General features: G+C 39.7%; 4 protein-coding genes and 1 pseudogene across 6 annotated transcripts; all 5 read right to left on the bottom strand.

Annotated features, from left to right (window-relative positions):
- Window positions 1-558: 558 nt before the first annotated feature.
- On the bottom strand, window positions 559-1,368 carry LOC103320555 (uncharacterized). Its single transcript, XM_008222253.2, has one exon. The coding sequence runs from the start codon at window positions 1,274-1,276 to the stop codon at window positions 770-772; it is 507 nt and encodes a 168-aa protein (XP_008220475.1). The 5' UTR covers window positions 1,277-1,368; the 3' UTR covers window positions 559-769.
- Window positions 1,369-1,985: 617 nt separating this feature from the next.
- Window positions 1,986-5,229, bottom strand: LOC103320556 (Galactosyltransferase family protein). The gene is made up of 7 exons (XM_008222254.2): window positions 4,592-5,229; window positions 4,160-4,312; window positions 3,981-4,063; window positions 3,796-3,895; window positions 3,593-3,706; window positions 3,117-3,259; window positions 1,986-2,391 (listed from the first exon to the last, which is right to left on the bottom strand). Exons 1-7 carry the CDS (start codon window positions 5,014-5,016, stop codon window positions 2,303-2,305), a joined length of 1,107 nt encoding a protein of 368 aa, XP_008220476.2. The 5' UTR covers window positions 5,017-5,229; the 3' UTR covers window positions 1,986-2,302.
- Window positions 5,230-5,530: 301 nt separating this feature from the next.
- LOC103320557 (zinc transporter) lies at window positions 5,531-8,236 on the bottom strand. 2 transcript variants are annotated; one of them, XM_089045548.1, is made up of 4 exons: window positions 7,890-8,236; window positions 7,754-7,811; window positions 6,909-7,633; window positions 5,531-6,164 (listed from the first exon to the last, which is right to left on the bottom strand). In XM_089045548.1, the coding sequence occupies exons 1-4, from the start codon at window positions 7,902-7,904 to the stop codon at window positions 5,709-5,711; spliced, it is 1,254 nt and encodes a 417-aa protein (XP_088901674.1). In that variant the 5' UTR covers window positions 7,905-8,236; the 3' UTR covers window positions 5,531-5,708. The 2 variants fall into 2 exon arrangements, with proteins under 2 accessions (XP_088901674.1, XP_088901675.1); XM_089045549.1 differs by having other exon boundaries at window positions 6,909-7,619; window positions 7,890-7,991.
- Window positions 8,237-9,457: 1,221 nt separating this feature from the next.
- On the bottom strand, window positions 9,458-10,170 carry LOC107880266 (receptor-like protein 33; annotated as a pseudogene).
- Window positions 10,171-11,182: 1,012 nt separating this feature from the next.
- On the bottom strand, window positions 11,183-17,252 carry LOC103320610 (TMV resistance protein N-like). 2 transcript variants are annotated; one of them, XM_089046767.1, is made up of 6 exons: window positions 16,309-17,248; window positions 14,670-15,789; window positions 14,134-14,412; window positions 13,139-13,996; window positions 12,081-13,034; window positions 11,183-11,957 (listed from the first exon to the last, which is right to left on the bottom strand). In XM_089046767.1, the coding sequence occupies exons 1-6, from the start codon at window positions 16,902-16,904 to the stop codon at window positions 11,304-11,306; spliced, it is 4,461 nt and encodes a 1,486-aa protein (XP_088902893.1). In that variant the 5' UTR covers window positions 16,905-17,248; the 3' UTR covers window positions 11,183-11,303. The 2 variants fall into 2 exon arrangements, with proteins under 2 accessions (XP_088902893.1, XP_088902894.1); XM_089046768.1 differs by having other exon boundaries at window positions 11,563-11,797; window positions 16,309-17,252.
- Window positions 17,253-17,784: the final 532 nt, after the last annotated feature.

Raw genomic sequence — 17,784 nt, 5'->3', positions numbered from 1 at the left:
CAGAGGTTTATGTATCTTGCAATTTATGTTTGTGGACACATCTTTGGCAGCAATTAGGTGGCTATGTACTTGTCCTGTCAACATGAATTTAAAAGAAGCTACCAATATCATGGTAGAGAGACTGCTTTTTATGAGCACTTAATAAATTACTTTTGTTTTCATCTCTGTTTTTGGCTTACAACTAGTGCAGATTCTGCAAACAATTGGCTTCATCAGATGAAGAAGTAAATGGCTTTCAATTTTACCAACAAGAATTGTCATTTCAGTTCATCTACCCCCTAGCTATAAACTAGTTTTCAATACTTTTTGTTTTTACTTTTACCCAGATGAAGTGTAATGTTGAGCTGAACTTTGCCAACCCATTAAACAGCATGCAGGATTGATCAATCCCATGAAAATAACATAGTGATGGGTTATAATTTCTGAAGCCACTTGCTTAATTACACAAAAGCAAAATTAAAGCAGTGGAGGGTGTGATTAAAATGATGATGGGGTGTGCTCTTTTGGCTGCACATTTCATGAACACTAGAAGAAGAGGATGATACCAAGACCAGCAAGAGAGGAAAGAAAAGAAAAGAAAATAAATTAAAGTTGGGGTTTAGACATCAGATTCATAATTTCACCCACAATATTCATATCACCCATGAAAACCAGGAGTCTTGAAGCTTCTTCCTTCCTACACCTAAAGCACCTCCTCTTCTTTCTTCCTTTTTTTAACTATTTGATCATATGTACGGACACCTACAACAAAATCAGACATCATTGATCATCAGAACCATGGATCAAGATCCACTGGGGCCCACGTATTCATCACTCTCTCAAACCATTCATCATCAACAGCCTCCCCTGCATCGCAGCGGTCCATCACTCCCTTCCCAACTACCAGCCCATTATTAGTATTACCACCGCATTCACTCCACGCCCCAACCCCATTCTCAGGCGAAAACCCCCCATTATTCCCGGTGGGATCCACGAACTTGATGCCGGCCATCACCGTCGACGCCGAGTCGGAAACCGACGCCCCGCAGCTCTCGCTCTTCCCGTTCCCCACCACCAGCAACGGCGTCGGAAAACCTGCCGCCGGTGACGACGGCTTGGTAGTGTTCGTCGCTGGAGTTGGTGTTATCTCCTTGTAGAGCTCTTGCATGACCTCCTCTATCAACTCTTCTTCGATGGGCATGTCCGGCGAGAGTTGGTCGATGAGCTCCGGGAAGTTTCCGGCCATTTCATCGGAGATGGAAGTTTCCAGCGAAGGAGACTTTGGGCCAGCTTCCATGCTCTCTGACTCCGACGAGAGTGAAAACAGAGCAGCGGACTGCAGAGGAGACGACAGGGGAGTGAGTGTGTGTGTGAAGGAGGGAAGAGACAAGTGGATATAAAAGGGGTTGAAAAGTAGGCGCCACGCTGGTATGTTGTGCCACGTAGGATGGATGGGACAGGGGTGATGACGTAGGAATATTTATGTCGTAGCGAAGTGGTAACTGAAACCGAGGAATCAAAGCTGACGATTAGTACAGCCAAAAGTGCTGCCTGTGTAGTCAGATTTAGCAAGATGGCTCGTGTTTCTGTGCTGCTCAGCTGTATCGCTGCTCATGCTTACGACCGTTGACTGTCTCGTTGACCTATTTGTAAGCAGATCCGACGGCCAGTATTGGAGGTATTTGTCCGACTTGGAACACTGATGGTGGATCTCATATTTAAAGGACAAGACAGCCTCGGCAAACGCAACTTTGCCGACATGGACGAGATTGCCTCCCACACACAGCTGTGCATTACCAGGAGCAAGTCAAGTTATTGTCTTTTTAAAGAAGCTGGATTAGGGGTCATGGTTTGATAAATACAGCAAGTGCCAGTGTGTTTGTTGTTTGAACAGAGCAGTAACTTTTTGGTTTGGAGATAAATTGTTAAAATGATAACTTCATTCACATAACATCACAATCAAAAAATACACTGTAATTAGGCTGAGATACAACACCAATTACCTATCAGTCTTCAAATTAATCCATGTCTTTTGCACTAATACTGGTACCGTATATTCATTGTATTCTTGTATTACTGGTATTGTACATACTCACTGGCAAGGACGATTGCCTAAGATGGAGACTCTCGAAAAATCTCAGTTTATAATACATTCATTGTACAGTAAGAACCGATGAATGGATAAATGATGTTGAGAGCAGGTACTTCATTGGGGCTTCAGAAGAATGCTTCTTCTCTTTCAAGAAACAAGATATTGTTTAATTGAACCAGCTGATCTTCCTGCATTACTGGCATTTGGAGTTGCATTGTATGCGATAGCTCACTATCTGTCACCGGGACGAAGAGTTGGACTTTTGGAGCACATACTCATTGCATGAAGCTCTTTCAGCCTACTAGCTGGGTTGCACAAACCTAGAAGTTTTCAAGAGTTTCTCACATCAGAGCATCTTACAGATAATCACCCTTTTTAAAACATTGCCTCTTATAAATGACGCCAGTACAAGAAGCTAAATTGAAAATGATCTGTTCAAAACTATCGGGAACGTTATTATTTTAAACAATCACATTCTTTGCAAATAAGACATCCGGTGCTTTTTATTTTCTATGTCTACAATTCAAGTTCTGGTATTACTTATCATACAGACCAGGTCAGATCAAGTGATCTAGGTATATTTTATTTGAAAGGAAGATACTGACTAATGATCCTCTTTGAAGAGCATCTACACAGATCAAGTCATACGTTGTTCAGGGTTGAAGTATTAAACTAATCTATGACTCGACAAATGCAATGCCAAAGGGTATGGACTATTCCATAAAAAGAAGGGTCATCCTTGCCTAGCTTGAAAGTGCTTTTATTCTTTAACTCAACCAATAATTTTCGTACATGTCATATTGATATGCAGATCACAGACCAGAACATAAGAATATGGTCTTATCAAAAACTAGCATAAAAAGAAATATTGCACCAGATTGTCATTTAAAAGATAACATAAGCCTTCGCCCATCTACATTACAATACCACAAATAAATCAATGGTCTTTCAAATGTGCAGTATATAACTAACCAGGAATTTTCTTCACAACTATATTGTGACAGAAAATGTAATCATGTAACAATATTATGTTTGGATAAAGTACCTGAACATTTTGGGATGTCCCACACTGCGATGGATGTAGGTGTGCAACGAGGATCACATAATGCCCGATTATCCTCATGGTTGACATTCATAGCAAGCATCCACGACCCAATTGTAACGTCCTCATTGCTAAACATTCTCAAACTGAAAAATAGAAAATACACCTATCAAGCAAAGGGACATCTATAGGAAGTGAAATAACAGCTTAAGAACCTCTCCAAATGAGAAGCCCAAATTTTTTCAAGAAGAATTCTGTAGATAGCAAAGCCTTTACATGAATATGATAAAACAGAACAACGAAGATAACAGAGCAAAGTGGATTGAAGGAGCAAGGTAGATTCATATTTTACAAAAACTAAAGCCTGAGTCATGTTTCACACAATTGGAGGTTCAAAAAATAAAATATATTGGCAAAAGTCATAATTGAAAGAAACAATGACTAACATAAAGAAATCAAATACAGAACAGGTGGCTGACCTGTTATTTCTAGCAATTGCCAATGATGCTACCACTTCTGCAGACAGAACATATATAGGACCATAAGCATGCCGAAAGTATTCATTCCCAATTAGATGTCCTGATTTCTCATACCTGAATAATAAATGGATGGATGATCAGAAAAAAAGAATAAATTGATCACAAAGGTAAAAGCTCTGATTACAATTTGAAAACAAATATACCATTTCATTTTAGGATCAGTGATTACTGGTCCTTTCTTCATGCATCCAATGTAGGTTTGTGAATGTGTTCGCTCCTTGGCTAGAAGTGTTGCTAGTCGATCTGACAAATTAAGAAAATATCACTAAATCTATCGTACTCATATTCACAGATTAACGAAAGCATATAGTCTGGCATTACAGTATACCTGGACGCAAATAAATGTCGTCATCTGCTTTGACATAGTAATCTGCTTCGAAAAGTTGAAACGCTGCTTTGAAAAATGCCAACCTACAAAATAGCGTGAGAAACCAATATGACATAAATTGCCAAGAACATAAAGCCATCAACATGACAAATAGTTCAATAAAAACCGATGACTCTTACGTTTTCCATGGAAGGTTCAAATACTCTTCATTGACATCAATAATCAGAAAATCTCTGTACTTATCTATCTCTTTCTGAACCCCCGCCATCTTCTTTGCATCTTTAGATCTCCCAATAACAAACCTAAAAGCTAAACCAGTAGCTTGTTCCAATCTACAAGAGAATGGTAGGAAAAAAAAAACTATTAAAACCCCAACAAAAAGAACAACAGGGCATTTTCATCAAAGCCAGATTGTTGATCTTAATCTAGCTGAGCTGATAAACATCATAGCTAAGCGAACAAAGATCAACATCTGCAACTCATCATGTTAGGCAAACCCAGAAGTGATATCAAACAAGTGCATTGTATAACAATATACAAAGACAATATGATCAAAACCAACATCAGATATAAGAATTTAGGAACTTTACTGCACAAAAACAGAAATTTACCTCAAAAGGCCATCTGGGTCAGAAGGAAACCATGTGCTCCGCAAAGCCGCACGGCGATCAGCTGAGCCGAACCCGGTCTGAATTCCGACGAACCCAAGAAGCTTAGGCCGATCAACCAAGCCACCATTCTTATCACCGAGCTGCCGAGAGGTCGAAAGAGAGTAGAATGCCCGGAAGGTGTCTTCCGATTTGCCGCATCGGAAAACGGGAATGGGCGTTGGGCGACGGAGGGCGGTGATGGCGAAGATGGTTCCGGCCAGGCCGATGAAGAGGGAGACGAGCGAAAAGACGATAATGGGCAGGGGAGTGCGGGTGGGGACAGGGGCAGAATTGGGTTTTAGGGGCTTGAGGAGCTTGGAAGAGTAAGAGGGGGAGGTGGCGGTGCTGGTTGGGAGAGAAGATTGGCGGTGGAAGAAGAGTGGCATTTTGGTGAAATTATGGAGTGAAAGTTGGAATGTTATACCAGTCTCTCTCTCTCTCTCCTCAGACTGTGCAGTGAGCTAGATCTCAGGGTCAGGGACGAAGAGAAAGAGTGACACTCAAGTCTCTCAGGATCTCATCTACTCAAATGCAAAGTCTGAAGCTTTGCTTTGGGTGGAGATAGAGAGCTTAAAGAGGTTGGAAGTTACCATTCTACTTGTCCCTTTCAGTTTCACTTCGCTTTCTTTATTTTTTGGGTTTTAAAAAATAATAATAATTTTTCTTCCTAATCAGTTTTGGGTTTATCATTATTAACTCTAATCAGTTTTGGGTTTAGCATTGTTAACTCTAATCAGTTTTAGGTTTTGTATTTTTACCTCTAATCAGTTTTTGGTTCAAGAATATATTTAGATTTGTGAGACAATTCATATTGAAAGTTGAGTGAACACAAGGTATTTTTTAGGTTTTTCAGATCATCACAGCCACACTGTTTTGTTTCCCTGTCTTTCAGCAAAGTAATGGGTGAAAAGGTGTTGGAGATTTTATAAAATATATTGGAGGCATCCCAATCTAAAAGACTACAACTTGTCAACTACTCTCTTAGCAACCAAGCGGAAAGAATTTGATTTTCCCTTGTTACTAGTATTACTAAACATTGAACATAAACACGAGAAAAATAGAAAAGGGGGAAAGAAAATCAAGCCCAAATCGCAAGCAAGGACATCAATCCAGCTCCAACAAAGAGACAGCAATAAGATACAACTTGGAGCCTAAAATTGCAGCTCATCCTCTTACTCAAGAAATCAGCAGCAATGAGGTCCACCAAGGCCATGTACACCAGAATGCCAGCAGACAGGGAATCCAAGATGCCTTCAGTTATCAAAGCTCCTGTGCTGTATGGGTTGTAAAATGAAGAAATGGCCGTCCCAACGCCGATCCCGAGGGGAGTTGTGATGGCAAAAAAACAGGCCATGAGAGTTGCTGAGAGGGTCTTGATCTGGGCTTGAGATATGCAGCCTCCAAGTGCAAAGCCTTCAAAGAACTGGTGGAAGGAGAGTGCTGCAATTAAGGGTCTTATGGTGCATGTGCTCTGTGAAACTCCCAGAGATAGGCCGATGATGACAGAATGTGATACAATCCCAAGTTCCAAAATCTGCACACACACACAAAAAAAAAAGCCAAAATAATCAGTATACCAGCAAACTAAAATTTTGGGCTCATTACTTTCGTACTTTAGGACAGAACAATCCCCAGTCTGGCTCATAAATTTTTTCCATCTCAGCTTACCACGTGCTATGTGAAAAAACAGAGAATTTTTTTTTAAGAAATAAGTCCAATCTGGACTGACCAGGCCCTTCCAAGAGGATGGCATTGGCATCTGCATGGAAAAGTTTAATGTGTTTTTAAATTTTAACGAGCCTAACATTTAAATTCGAGATTAGTTTTTATTTTTAACTCCTTTTTTTAGCCTCTTGAGTCTTCTTAAGTTTGGTGACATATAAGACTAAAACACAAATATTCGTTACATTAGTTGGCCAAGAAAATGTGTCCGTCCCTATCACCCAACCTATTATATATTGACCATCCAAGAATGGAATATGATGTTTCGCCACCAAACCAAAAAAAAAAAAAAAAAAAAAAGGAATTTGATCATGAGTGGGCGCCACTCGACGAAGATTAGTAGGCTCTAGGGTAAATTAACCAGACACGTGGCAACATGACACACACTTTTTACCTACTGCCCAAAGTATGCTAAGAAAACTCCACAACCAAAAAGCCCAAAAAAGACGCATTCTTTTCTGGGCCGCACTTCAATAGCAATAATTAACGCGCAGACAACGACGAACAGAACCGCAAATTACAAAGGAGTCTTTGGCGGTAAATAAAAGGAAAGTACCTGAGAAACGACGACGTGCCGAGCACCACTATCCTCGTCAGCATCACCGAACCCGTGAGAATGCCCGTGCCCGTGATCGTGCCCGTATTCAAGTTCGGGTTCCAGCGCCACGTGGCCATCACACGCAGCCTGCCCATGCTGGTGGCTGTGTCTATGGTGCGCCGCGTGCGCATGCATTCCCACAATGTGCATCCCACCGCCTTCCTCTTCCCCAAACACCTTCCCATTCCGATCATTTGAGGGCTGCCCCGGACCCACACCCGCCTCAATTTCTGGTACATCCGATCCGACCCGGACCTGGTCCTTGATGGGCCGGGCCAGACCCTGTTTCCTCTCGTAATACTGCGTCGCCACAAAGTCCACGAGCAACGTGGCAAGCGAGGCCATCATGGCGAAAAAGCCCGAGAACGGAAACTTGGCCCACGGGAATTCGGGTAAACACGGGTTGTTCAACGCTTCCGACCCGCCATTAAGCATGTGCACGAACCCGGTCGCCAGAATGACGCCGGCCGCGAAGGCTTTGGCCGCGACAAAGAGGCTGCTGTCGGTCCGGAGAAACCGGCGGTTTTTTCCTACGAGGGGAATGGCTACCCCGACGACTCCGGCGATGAGAATCGAAACGACGGCGATGAATTTGAGGACGAGCGCCGATGACTCATCGCGGCAGGCGGCCTCGAGCTCGGAGCTCTCGCAGCTCGTGTTGGCCATGGACTGCAAAAGCGACTCTTTTTTTGAGCGCCCCAAGAAAAAACAGAATTTGAAGAAACAGATTTTAGAAAAAGGAGACTTTTTTCGTTATTGGTATTTGTTTTCAATTTCAATTATTATCGCAGAAGCGAGATTACCTTTGAAAAACCGAGCTTTTTCTCGGAAACCAGAAGAGCAGAGCAGGGGCAGAAGATCCTACACAAAACGCAGCGTTTTAATCAGAGAATCGAATCGTAGAGAAATGGAAATTCATGCGTGTGCGACAGAGCGAACCTCGATGAATAACATGGGGATGTGGTTTTTTTTGGTGGTTTATATTCCACCGAAATTGATTGATCTGGAAAACGCGAATCTCGATTTGATAGTTTTGATGGGGGAAGAGACGAATTTCAATTTGGGGGATGTCTTGATGTTGTTGGGAGAAGCAGAGCACAGAAACATACATATACAGAGGGATGGAGAGAGAGAGAGAGAGAGAGAGAGAGAGATGGAAGAAGCAAATGAGGAGGGAGGAGGAGGCGCATTAGGAGAGAGTGTCGACATATTTTGACGAAAGCTCGCGTGCGCGAAGAGAGGCAAAGGCTTCAACTTCGACCTTTTGCTTCACAATGAGCGCGAGAGTGTCGACACTCGGTGCTCATTTTTGGATTTTAATAATTAAGATTGCGTACATAACCCAAAAAAGAAACAAGAAAAAAGATAAAAGAAAAAGATAAAAAACCTTTTTGTGCTTTTATTTTGATTCTATTATATATAGTAAAGACAGATATATAGCAACACTTTGGGAAAGGGATGGAGAATATATATCATTCAATTCATAGATTTTTAGTAACTGATTCATACATTGTAATGTGAGATTTACATATTTTGTATTTTTTTTTTATAGTTCCGTATGTGATTAATAAAACATAAAATGGAATCAAGAATCGAAATCATTCTAATTTGTTTAATAACGACCCCATCTCACAACTTGAGTTGAACTTAAAATTCAAGTTGAAATGGAAGTATTTTCATTTTGGTCAAGTGATTGGAGTATTTTCATTTTGGTAATTGATGAAGGAATCAAATACTTACAGTGTTTTAACTTTGGAGAATTGTTGCTAGTTGACATTCGATTAGACCGAAAAGAAGTGCATGGTTCAGACGTAACCACAATCTCATATCACCCTTTCTTTTTCAATAAAAAAATTGACAATGTAAATCATTGCTTATAAAGAGTAGTAGATTCTGAGTTTGTACTTCTAAAAGAATATGCATTTGATTATGAGTTTGTGCTTCTAAAGAATATGCATTTACGTATACTATAATGTTGTCGTATATGATATTTGAACTCATAAGTTAATATTTTTCGGTTCAATAATTTTATAACAAAGTTGCCTATGCATGAGATTCTTCTATTTTTAAGTTGAAGCCTGCTAGTGCCTACCACCACCTTCTTTTGTTCATGTGACCGCCACTAAATATTCCATTTTTCCTTATACAAGAAGAAAGACAAAGCTAAACTGAGGTGAGAAGCCAATATGTTCTCAGTGGACATGTGACGTATTCAGTAAAACACTGCTGATGATGACATGGTCACATGGTGACCACCAGAACTTGGCCTCGCCTCAAGCATGAAACAGGCGCCGCGCTTTGGGTACCAAATATTTTATGGTAAGATCAGTATTCAGTTCAAAACTTTCCTGGTCTTGATGTGATTTTGATTTATGATAAACTTTAGAAAAGCAAAATTGTTTGAATATGCCATGCAAACTTTTCCTCTGTTTCTTAAATTACATGACAATATGTGATCAACATGGAGTTAGGGTGCATCAATCAAACCCCTCTTCATCATCATTATTTCAAAGTCTTCTCTTTCTATTTGCTTCGTCCAGATGAGGGAATATCTAAAAGACAATGCCCTCCCCAGCTTTGAAATACCAGTTCCTCCATCCCTTGCAAAACACAAGGGACCCAATGGCAACTCCAAGGCCAACAATATATCCAATTTCAACACTTAGAACATCCCAATCAATCTGATCATGGACAGAATTTGGAACACGCCTTCCATTGGACATTAGCGGTGGTGAAAACCCTGCAGCTATGTCATCTGCTGTCAAAGGAGGACCCCGTAAATCCTTGTTTCCCTCGAAGGAAGATTTTGGCAATGTTGAAAACTGAGTGCTGTGTGGGATCCTGATTCAACCAAGTGATTGTTTGAGAGATTCAAGAACGAGAGGAAAGTGAACTTTGCAAACTCTGCTGGAATTTGCCCGCTCAGGCTGTCCACTGAGAGATCTGATGACTCAAGTTTTCGCATGTTACTTAACGATGGTGGGATTGCACCTGTGAAAGCATTGTTGGACAAGTTGAGGATGTACAATGATTTGAATCCTCCTATCTCCTCAGGTATTTGTCCACTGAATTTGTTGCACAAGAAGTTGATCGCAGTGAAGATAGTTAAAATCTTTACTAATAAAACCATCTCCATGTCTTTGCTCACAACTGTTATTGAATCCTGATAATTAATATCATCTGATCCATCCACATCAAGAAGGTGGTTGATTTCTGAGGGGGATTACCTTGGTTTGCCAGCATTGCCTGCCATGTTCTCAAAGATCTTCCTGGTATTTCCCCATTGAAATTGTTGTGAGCTAAGTTTATGATTTGAAGCATTGGCCAGGTGCCATGGGTCTCCAGCCATCCGATGTGTCCATAAAATTGGGATTTGTCCCTGAAGCTGGTTGGAATGAAGTTCAAGCAAGCTTAGAGCAGAAGTGAGGTTTGGTAAAGGACCTTCTAAACTTACCAGGGAGTTGCCTGAAATGTTTAAGTCTTCAAGAAGATTGAGCCTCCAAATCCAGTTTGGCACCTCACCATGAATTTGGTTCCCTGAAAGGTCTAAGTAGGATAATCTGTATTGATTTCTCAAGAAGTCAGGAAATGTTCTCGAGTTGGTAGAAGTTAATTTCAGTTGATCCATTTGAGGCAAGGAGTAATATGAGAAATTGAGACCATTATGATCGAAAAAACAAGCTATTGTATGGAGGTTTTAGGGGAGTTTTGATGATAGGATCATATTACCGAAGAGGTTAATAGGAAGTTTTGATATGTAATTATTTTCTGCTGTATGATATTTCCTTATGCCTCTCTCTCTCTCTCTCTCTCTCTCACCTGTAATGTTATCCTGATTGTTCAAAGAAAACATATACCAGGATCAATCAGATAGGTGTTTACACAAGAGCCATGCCCTGCCCTGCCATGCCAACCCTAGTAGATTCTCATTGGCGGAGGTTTAAGGACACTGAACATATTGGATCCAGATCATCGGCAGCAGCAAGCAACTAGTGTTCTGTAACAGAAAATGATGAGTAATATATTGTAAGTTACACAAAGAGCCATAAGAAGGCGATGACTGGTCAATTGTTACATTCTTTTTATTTCTGATATAACTGTGAAAGGGATTTGCGTCTTCTTTGGAAGCGAAAGAAAAGAGAGAAATTTTCGACCAAAAAAAGAAAAGGGAGAATTTGGCTCCCGGCAATGTATAGAATTCAATTCAAGGTTGCGGCGCTTTCCTTTCCAGATGACATGTGTGCTAAAGTTTTCCATTTCAATTGGAAGAATTTAGAGCAAAGAAAAAAAGGAGGAGGAAATTTCAATCTTAAATCATTCCCATCGACTCAAATCTTTGGTAACTAACCACAATCAACGCAGGTGGGAAAAGGAAAAACAATTGAAAAAAAGATTAAACAAAAAACTTTTAAGACGCGCTAAACACCCCTCCACTGCTAATGGTTCATCTACAGCATTCGATTGATTAGTGGGAACAGATGCGTCATGGCTCCATCCTGCCCCATCAGTAACTCCCCCGGAAAAAATCCGATTTGTTTCCAAATCATACAAATGAGGGTCAGGATTACGCATATTTTCCTTCATGAGTTTGTCCCATTCTAGATAAACCCCTGTCTTCTTCACTCTCACAAAATCAACCAGAGGCCTTACTAGAATGGAGATCTTGTCTCCGCCTTGCAAACAGAGCACATCGTTTGACAATTGTCCCTGCCAAAGATAACGGTCTTCTGGTTCTCTTGAAGTTTTTACTGAGGCAAATGCTATCCTTGCGTGCAAAGCAGTTTGTTTGGTAAGATTTTTAACTGTAATGCGAATAGGACCTTGAGAATCTTCAAGTTCTGGGTAGTCTGAAGAGTAAAAGAAGCATATAGTCAACCCTTTTAAATCACGACGAGCAGGAACTTCAAAGTAGACTTGATTGTCCACATCATCGACCAACTCAAACCACTCAGGAATATCATAAATTCCGTTCAGAAAAATTCCACCATATCCGCAAGAACTCCATCCCTATTTATACCATGTAGAGCCAGATTTGTATAATCATTACATTCTTATCTATGCATGTGCATATACATTTGCGTGTGTGTGTGTGTGTGTGTGTGAGAGAGAGAGAGAGAGAGAGAGAGCGACCTGTAGGATGTTCTTCCTAAAATCAGCAGTGAGATTGGTGCAGCCTTCCATATGAATCCTTGTCATGGAGTTTAATGACTTATCCAAACCTGGAATCTGAGTGAGTTTGAGCGAGTCATTTAGATACAGTTCTCTCATATAGGACATTTTTGAAAAATCTGGCATTGTTTCCAATCCTGTGCAGCCAGATGCTTTCAGAACTTTCAAACGTGTTGGTAAATCTGGGATTGCACGAAGATGTATGCAGTCATTTAAACACAAAGTTTGAAGATTTGAAAGACCACTGGGGAATAGAATTAGGCTATGAAAATCATTGCCTCTAAGATCTAAATCTATTAAGGAAATTACGCAACTGAGATCCTTATGAAAATCATTGTTGCAGTCTTCGAGATATGGGAGTTCTGAAAAGTGTTGTGATTCTGTTATACCATTATCATTTTTGGGATCAATGGAGTCATCAGAGATATCATGGCTTGGTCCTGCCTTTTGAGATGGGCGACGTTGATACCCACAAAGATCATATTCAGTCATATTTTCGTTCATAAATTTGTCCCATACCAGGCTAACACCTGTTTTCTTCACCTTCACACAATTATCTTGAGGCATTATCTGAATCAAGACTTGATTACCTTCTTGCAATTTGAGCTCGTCGTTTGATAACTGTCCCTGCCAAACATAATGATTTCCAAGTTCATAGTCATATTGTTCTGCTATATCTGTGATCCAGGCTTCAAAAACAGTACACTGGGTCAAGTCTGTAATGCTAATGACAACAGGAATTTCATTGTCCAAGTCTGAAGAGTAAACGAAGGACAAAGTTAACCCTTTAAAATTACGACCAACACTTTGAGGAACATTGAAATCCAAAATATTATTCTCATGGACACTGTCGAACCAATCAGGAATATCATCTCCATCCAGAACAATGCCACCATATCCACAAGAAGTCCATCCCTATACCATGTAGGGTCAAATTTGTATAAGAAACACATTCCTATGCACGCATGTGTACGTGTGTGTGTGGTAGAAAGAGAAAGATGAGAGATAGAAGGATTAACCTGTAGGATGTTCTTCCTAAAATTAGCAGTGAGATTCATGCAACTTTCCATATGAATCCGTGTCATGGAGTTTAATGACTTATCCAGGCCTGGAATCTCAGTAAGTTTATGAGAACCACTTAGATACAATTCTCTCATATTTGACATTTTTGAAAAATCTGGCATTTTTTCCAATCCTGTGCAGCCAGCTGCTTTCAGAACTTTCAAATTTGTTGGTAAATCTGGGATTGCACGAAGATTTAAGCAGTCGTCTAACGATAAAATTTCAAGCTTTGAAAGACCACTGAGGCTTGGTAGGCTATGAAAGTCATTGTCTGCAAGATCTAAATTTTCTAAGGAAATTTGTCTCCAGAGATCCCTAGGGATTGCATCCTTGGTTAGACTACAGCCTTTAAGAACTAATTCTCTTAACGAGCTTAAACCATGTAAAGAAGGCGGCAAAAGATTAGTTGATAGCGACCTTGTCACCTCACATACTGATAAAATTTCCAAGTTCTTCAATTTTACTATGGAAGATGGTATTTGTCTTATGGCTGTGTTATCTGCTTCCAGAGTTGTCAATGATATCATGTCCCCTAAGCCATCAGCCAAGTTTTCAAATCTTGAACAACCATTAAGTAGAAGAGTTTCAATAGACTTGGAATTATAGAAATTCAGTGGAAGATCCTTTAGCATGTTGCAGTCTTGAAGATTTACCACAGAAAGTCTTCCAAGATCCCCTATGAATGAATGAACCTCAGACAAACTCGTACAGTCTTCCAATATCAATTCCTCGAGACATGAGAGTTTTGAAAGGTCTGGTGATTTTATTAGGCAATGGGAATGACTGAGATTAATGATTTTCAACTTCTCAAGAAACTGTTACACAAAATCAAAATTAAAATCCAAAAGGAAGGTCTGGTACAAAAATTAGTGCAAATTGAAGAGAGAGTGAAACATAGTGTATGTATAGAACAAGATAGAAAGAGCCAACAACTAGGTTGAGATTATTATACCTTGCAATCCTTCCAAACGATTTTGAGTTTGCTATACTGCAAGTCTAAAGCAACTAGTTTCGGTTGATTAGGAAAGTCATCTGGTATGGAGTCTAAAGGGAATCCATGCCAGCACAACCATGTTAGCTTTTTGGGGAAGATATTGTACTCTCCAGTAAGCTCTACATTGTTGAAGTGGAGTAATCTCAGTTTTTTCATATTGGTAAATGTTGCTGCACTGAAAATAGCCTTGTCAGAGCTTTGCAAATCTAGAGCAAGTCCTTCAATTGCTTCAGTTCCCTGTTAAGAGTAGTACTAAGTAAGAAAAGGGTCATTTGCATATGAAACATGATTTACAAACATGAAAGTCCATGTATGTTAGGACCTATAGTTTGTTTTGGCAATCAAAGCACATATTTTTGTTACTTTGATCTTAATGCATATATATAAAGAAATGGAAAACGAAACCGATGTAGAGCATTTATTTTATTATAGACACATGATACATATGCTTCTCTTGCATGATGCATTCTAAATCTTACTGGGAAAGTACTTACAGACTCATCTCTCAATACATCTGTTACATCTTCGCGATTCCACAATCTACTAAATTTTTTAGGGTCATCACGGCCGGATTTTTCACGAACGATCTCTCTTCCCATCTCTCTAAGCAAATCATGCATCATCAACTCGTTTTCCTCACTAACATCTACAAGGCACCGTTCAATTAGGATAGGGATTCCTAGTGTTGCAGAAAAGCCACATCCATCTAATATTTGTGTGACATAGTCCTGGTCCATTCCAATAAAGAAACAAGATATATCAAGGAATATATCTCTGTCTGTATGGCTAGGTAGCCCGTCAAAGCTTATTCTGAGTATTTTTGTAATTGTTTCATGAGGACTTCTTTCCAATCTCTCCAATTGGCTTTCCCACTCTGATGTGGTTCTTTTATTCAGAAAAGACCCCAAAACTTCAAGTGCTAGTGGCAAACCCTGACAGTAATGAATTACACGTTTTGAGAGGTCAAGATATTCCTGATCAGGATAATCTCTTTTGAAGGCATGCCAACTGAAGAGCTCTATAGCTTCTTCCTCATCCATTTCTTCAGCGGGATACGTGCTATCCACTCCAATTTGCTCTAGCAAATGTTGATCTCTTGTTGTTATAATAATCCGGCTTCCAGGTCCAAACCAATCACGATCTCTAGCTATTGCTTTTACTTGCTGTATTGAAGCTACATCGTCGATTATGACAAGTGCTCTTTTGCAACGAAGTCTTTCTTGTATCATAGTGATCCCTACATCAACAGAACCAACCTTTATCGCCTCCTTGCTTTTCAAGATATCGTTTAGAAGTTTTTCTTGCAAACCAACCAGACCATTAATAGCTTGGTTTACAATTACCTCCCTCACGTTTGCAAGGAAACTCCTACCTTCAAAGCTACGTTCAAACTTGTTATAAATGGCTTTGGCAAGCGTTGTTTTTCCAATGCCGCCCATCCCCCAAATACCAATCATGCGAACATCTTTAGAACCTGATTCAATGTCTAACTGATCACTCAAATCCCACAACCGAGAAGTAATTCCAACTGGGTGTTCGATGTCTAATTTGTATTGGCTGTGCAACTGTTTATTAACCTCCCCAATAATTTTCTTGATAAGCTCTGCTTCATGCCTGCCAATTAAACACAGAAGCAGAACTACGTATCATTCATTACGCAACAAACTACAAATTTATAATCCTATCTGCAATTACTAAAGAACCTGTGCAAGCTCAATTATCTACGTTTATATCAGAGAGGTTCATTCAATTGAGGACAGAGTTCATCATGACCAGAGCTGCAATTATTGATCAACAAAGGTATGATTAAATCACAGCCTTGTCGAATCAAAATGTTTTCTTCTTATATGACAAGAGGGGAGGCCCTGGCCAAGCAGTCAAGGCAGTCCTAGGGCCCCAATTTTTATAATACCTATACATACATACCTATATTATTATTATTTTTTTAAATCACATTAATATATATACAGAGAGAAGGACCATTTAGGATGTTCACCTAGGGCCTCTAATACGTAGGATCGCCCTGATCAAGTGCATGTGCATATCACTAGTCATCCTTGATATGATGGAAAAAGAAAGGGGATAGATGGTTGTCAAGTAAGGAGATGATAATCGAAGAAAATTAGTAATTACCCATTGTAAGTATTTTTAAGATCTTCCCCACACAAATTTGCAGCTTGGGTGAGAGCATTTCTCCACTGCTGTACCTTTTCTTTCTCAAGTTTACCTTCACAGATGCCCGCTTCGTGTTTCTCAAATGCTTGTGCAAAACTACCAGTTTGTTTCCGGACATCTGAAGCATCAACATTATAGAATAATGGAATAACCTTTTGCCCCAATTTTTCTCTACACTCCATGATCTTCACCAGCTCATCAAGACACCAACTGGAATCGGCATACCTCTTGGAGAAGACAATTATGGAGATCACGGACCCGTCGATTGCCTGCTCTAGTTGGGTTTTTATAAATTCCGTTCTTCTTAATGCTTTGTCATCAAGAAAGGCGTTGATACCGGCATCAGAGAATGCAGCATGGAGGTGGCCCGCGAAGCCCTTGCGTATGTCTTCCCCTCTAAAGCTCAAGAACACTTGGTACATCCAACTTTTTGAGGAGGAGGATGAAGAGGAGGCATTGATACCGGCAAAAGAAAATGCGGCGTTGAGATTGCCGGTGAAGCCCTTGCGTGCGTCTTCACCTCCAAAGCTCAACAAACTCGGAACTTCCAACATATTGATAAGGAGGATGGTGAGGATGAAGAGGAGTCTTTATGGGCTTTCTTGGCATCCATTAATTGATACTGCAGAACTATCGGACAGTGGTTTCATAATTTTTTTTTCTTTCTGGGCAGTGGTTTTTGTGTTGCAACTAGATGAATAAAAGTATTGAAATACAGTCAAGGTCCTCAAACGTTTCAGTCAACAAAAGCAAAGTTCACAAGCGGAGAGAGAGAACATAATATCTTTTTGGAAGAAGAAGTTCCCAAGCGGGGCCGCTTTCTGTGGCTTCTGGCTACACGATCTGCCGGACGGCAAAGATTGAAGGTCCGGAAAGTGCAAGGAGGTAAGTTGGAGAATAATTCCTATCAAAAAAGAAAAAGGGAAGAAAAAAAAAAAAGACACGTCACAAAAAGCAATGAAGTAAGTTGGAGACTAGTCTCTTCAAACGTGCTTTCGCGCCTGCAAGAAGTTTTTTTTTAAAAAAAATTAAAATTATTTTAGAATTAAAAAAGATAATGAGTAGTTGTGTTCCATAAAAATACGATTCATTATCTGATTTTTCTTTTAATTTTAATTTTTTTAATATGAAAAAGTGTGAATTTACTATATTATCATCATTTAATTAATAATTTTAATTCTTAATATTTGCATTAACTAAGAGTATTTTCTAGTATTTTGAATGTTTCACCATTCTCTGTCTTTTCTTTATATATATATAGATGTACCAGCCATTTATAACTCTAAGAAATTTTTGTATGTTCAGGATACACCATAAAATACACATATATATAATATAGATTGATCCGAAATCTGATTCATATCCAATATAGCACCTATGGGTACATAAGAAATGTATTGAATCGATTCTTTTTAATGAATAGATCTGATCACA

The sequence above is a fragment of the Prunus mume genome, linkage group LG2 (genome assembly GCF_029339155.1).
Source record: "Prunus mume cultivar Tortuosa linkage group LG2, ASM2933915v1, whole genome shotgun sequence".
Taxonomy (NCBI): Eukaryota; Viridiplantae; Streptophyta; class Magnoliopsida; order Rosales; family Rosaceae; genus Prunus; species Prunus mume.
This window is presented reverse-complemented; position numbering and strand designations above follow the sequence as displayed.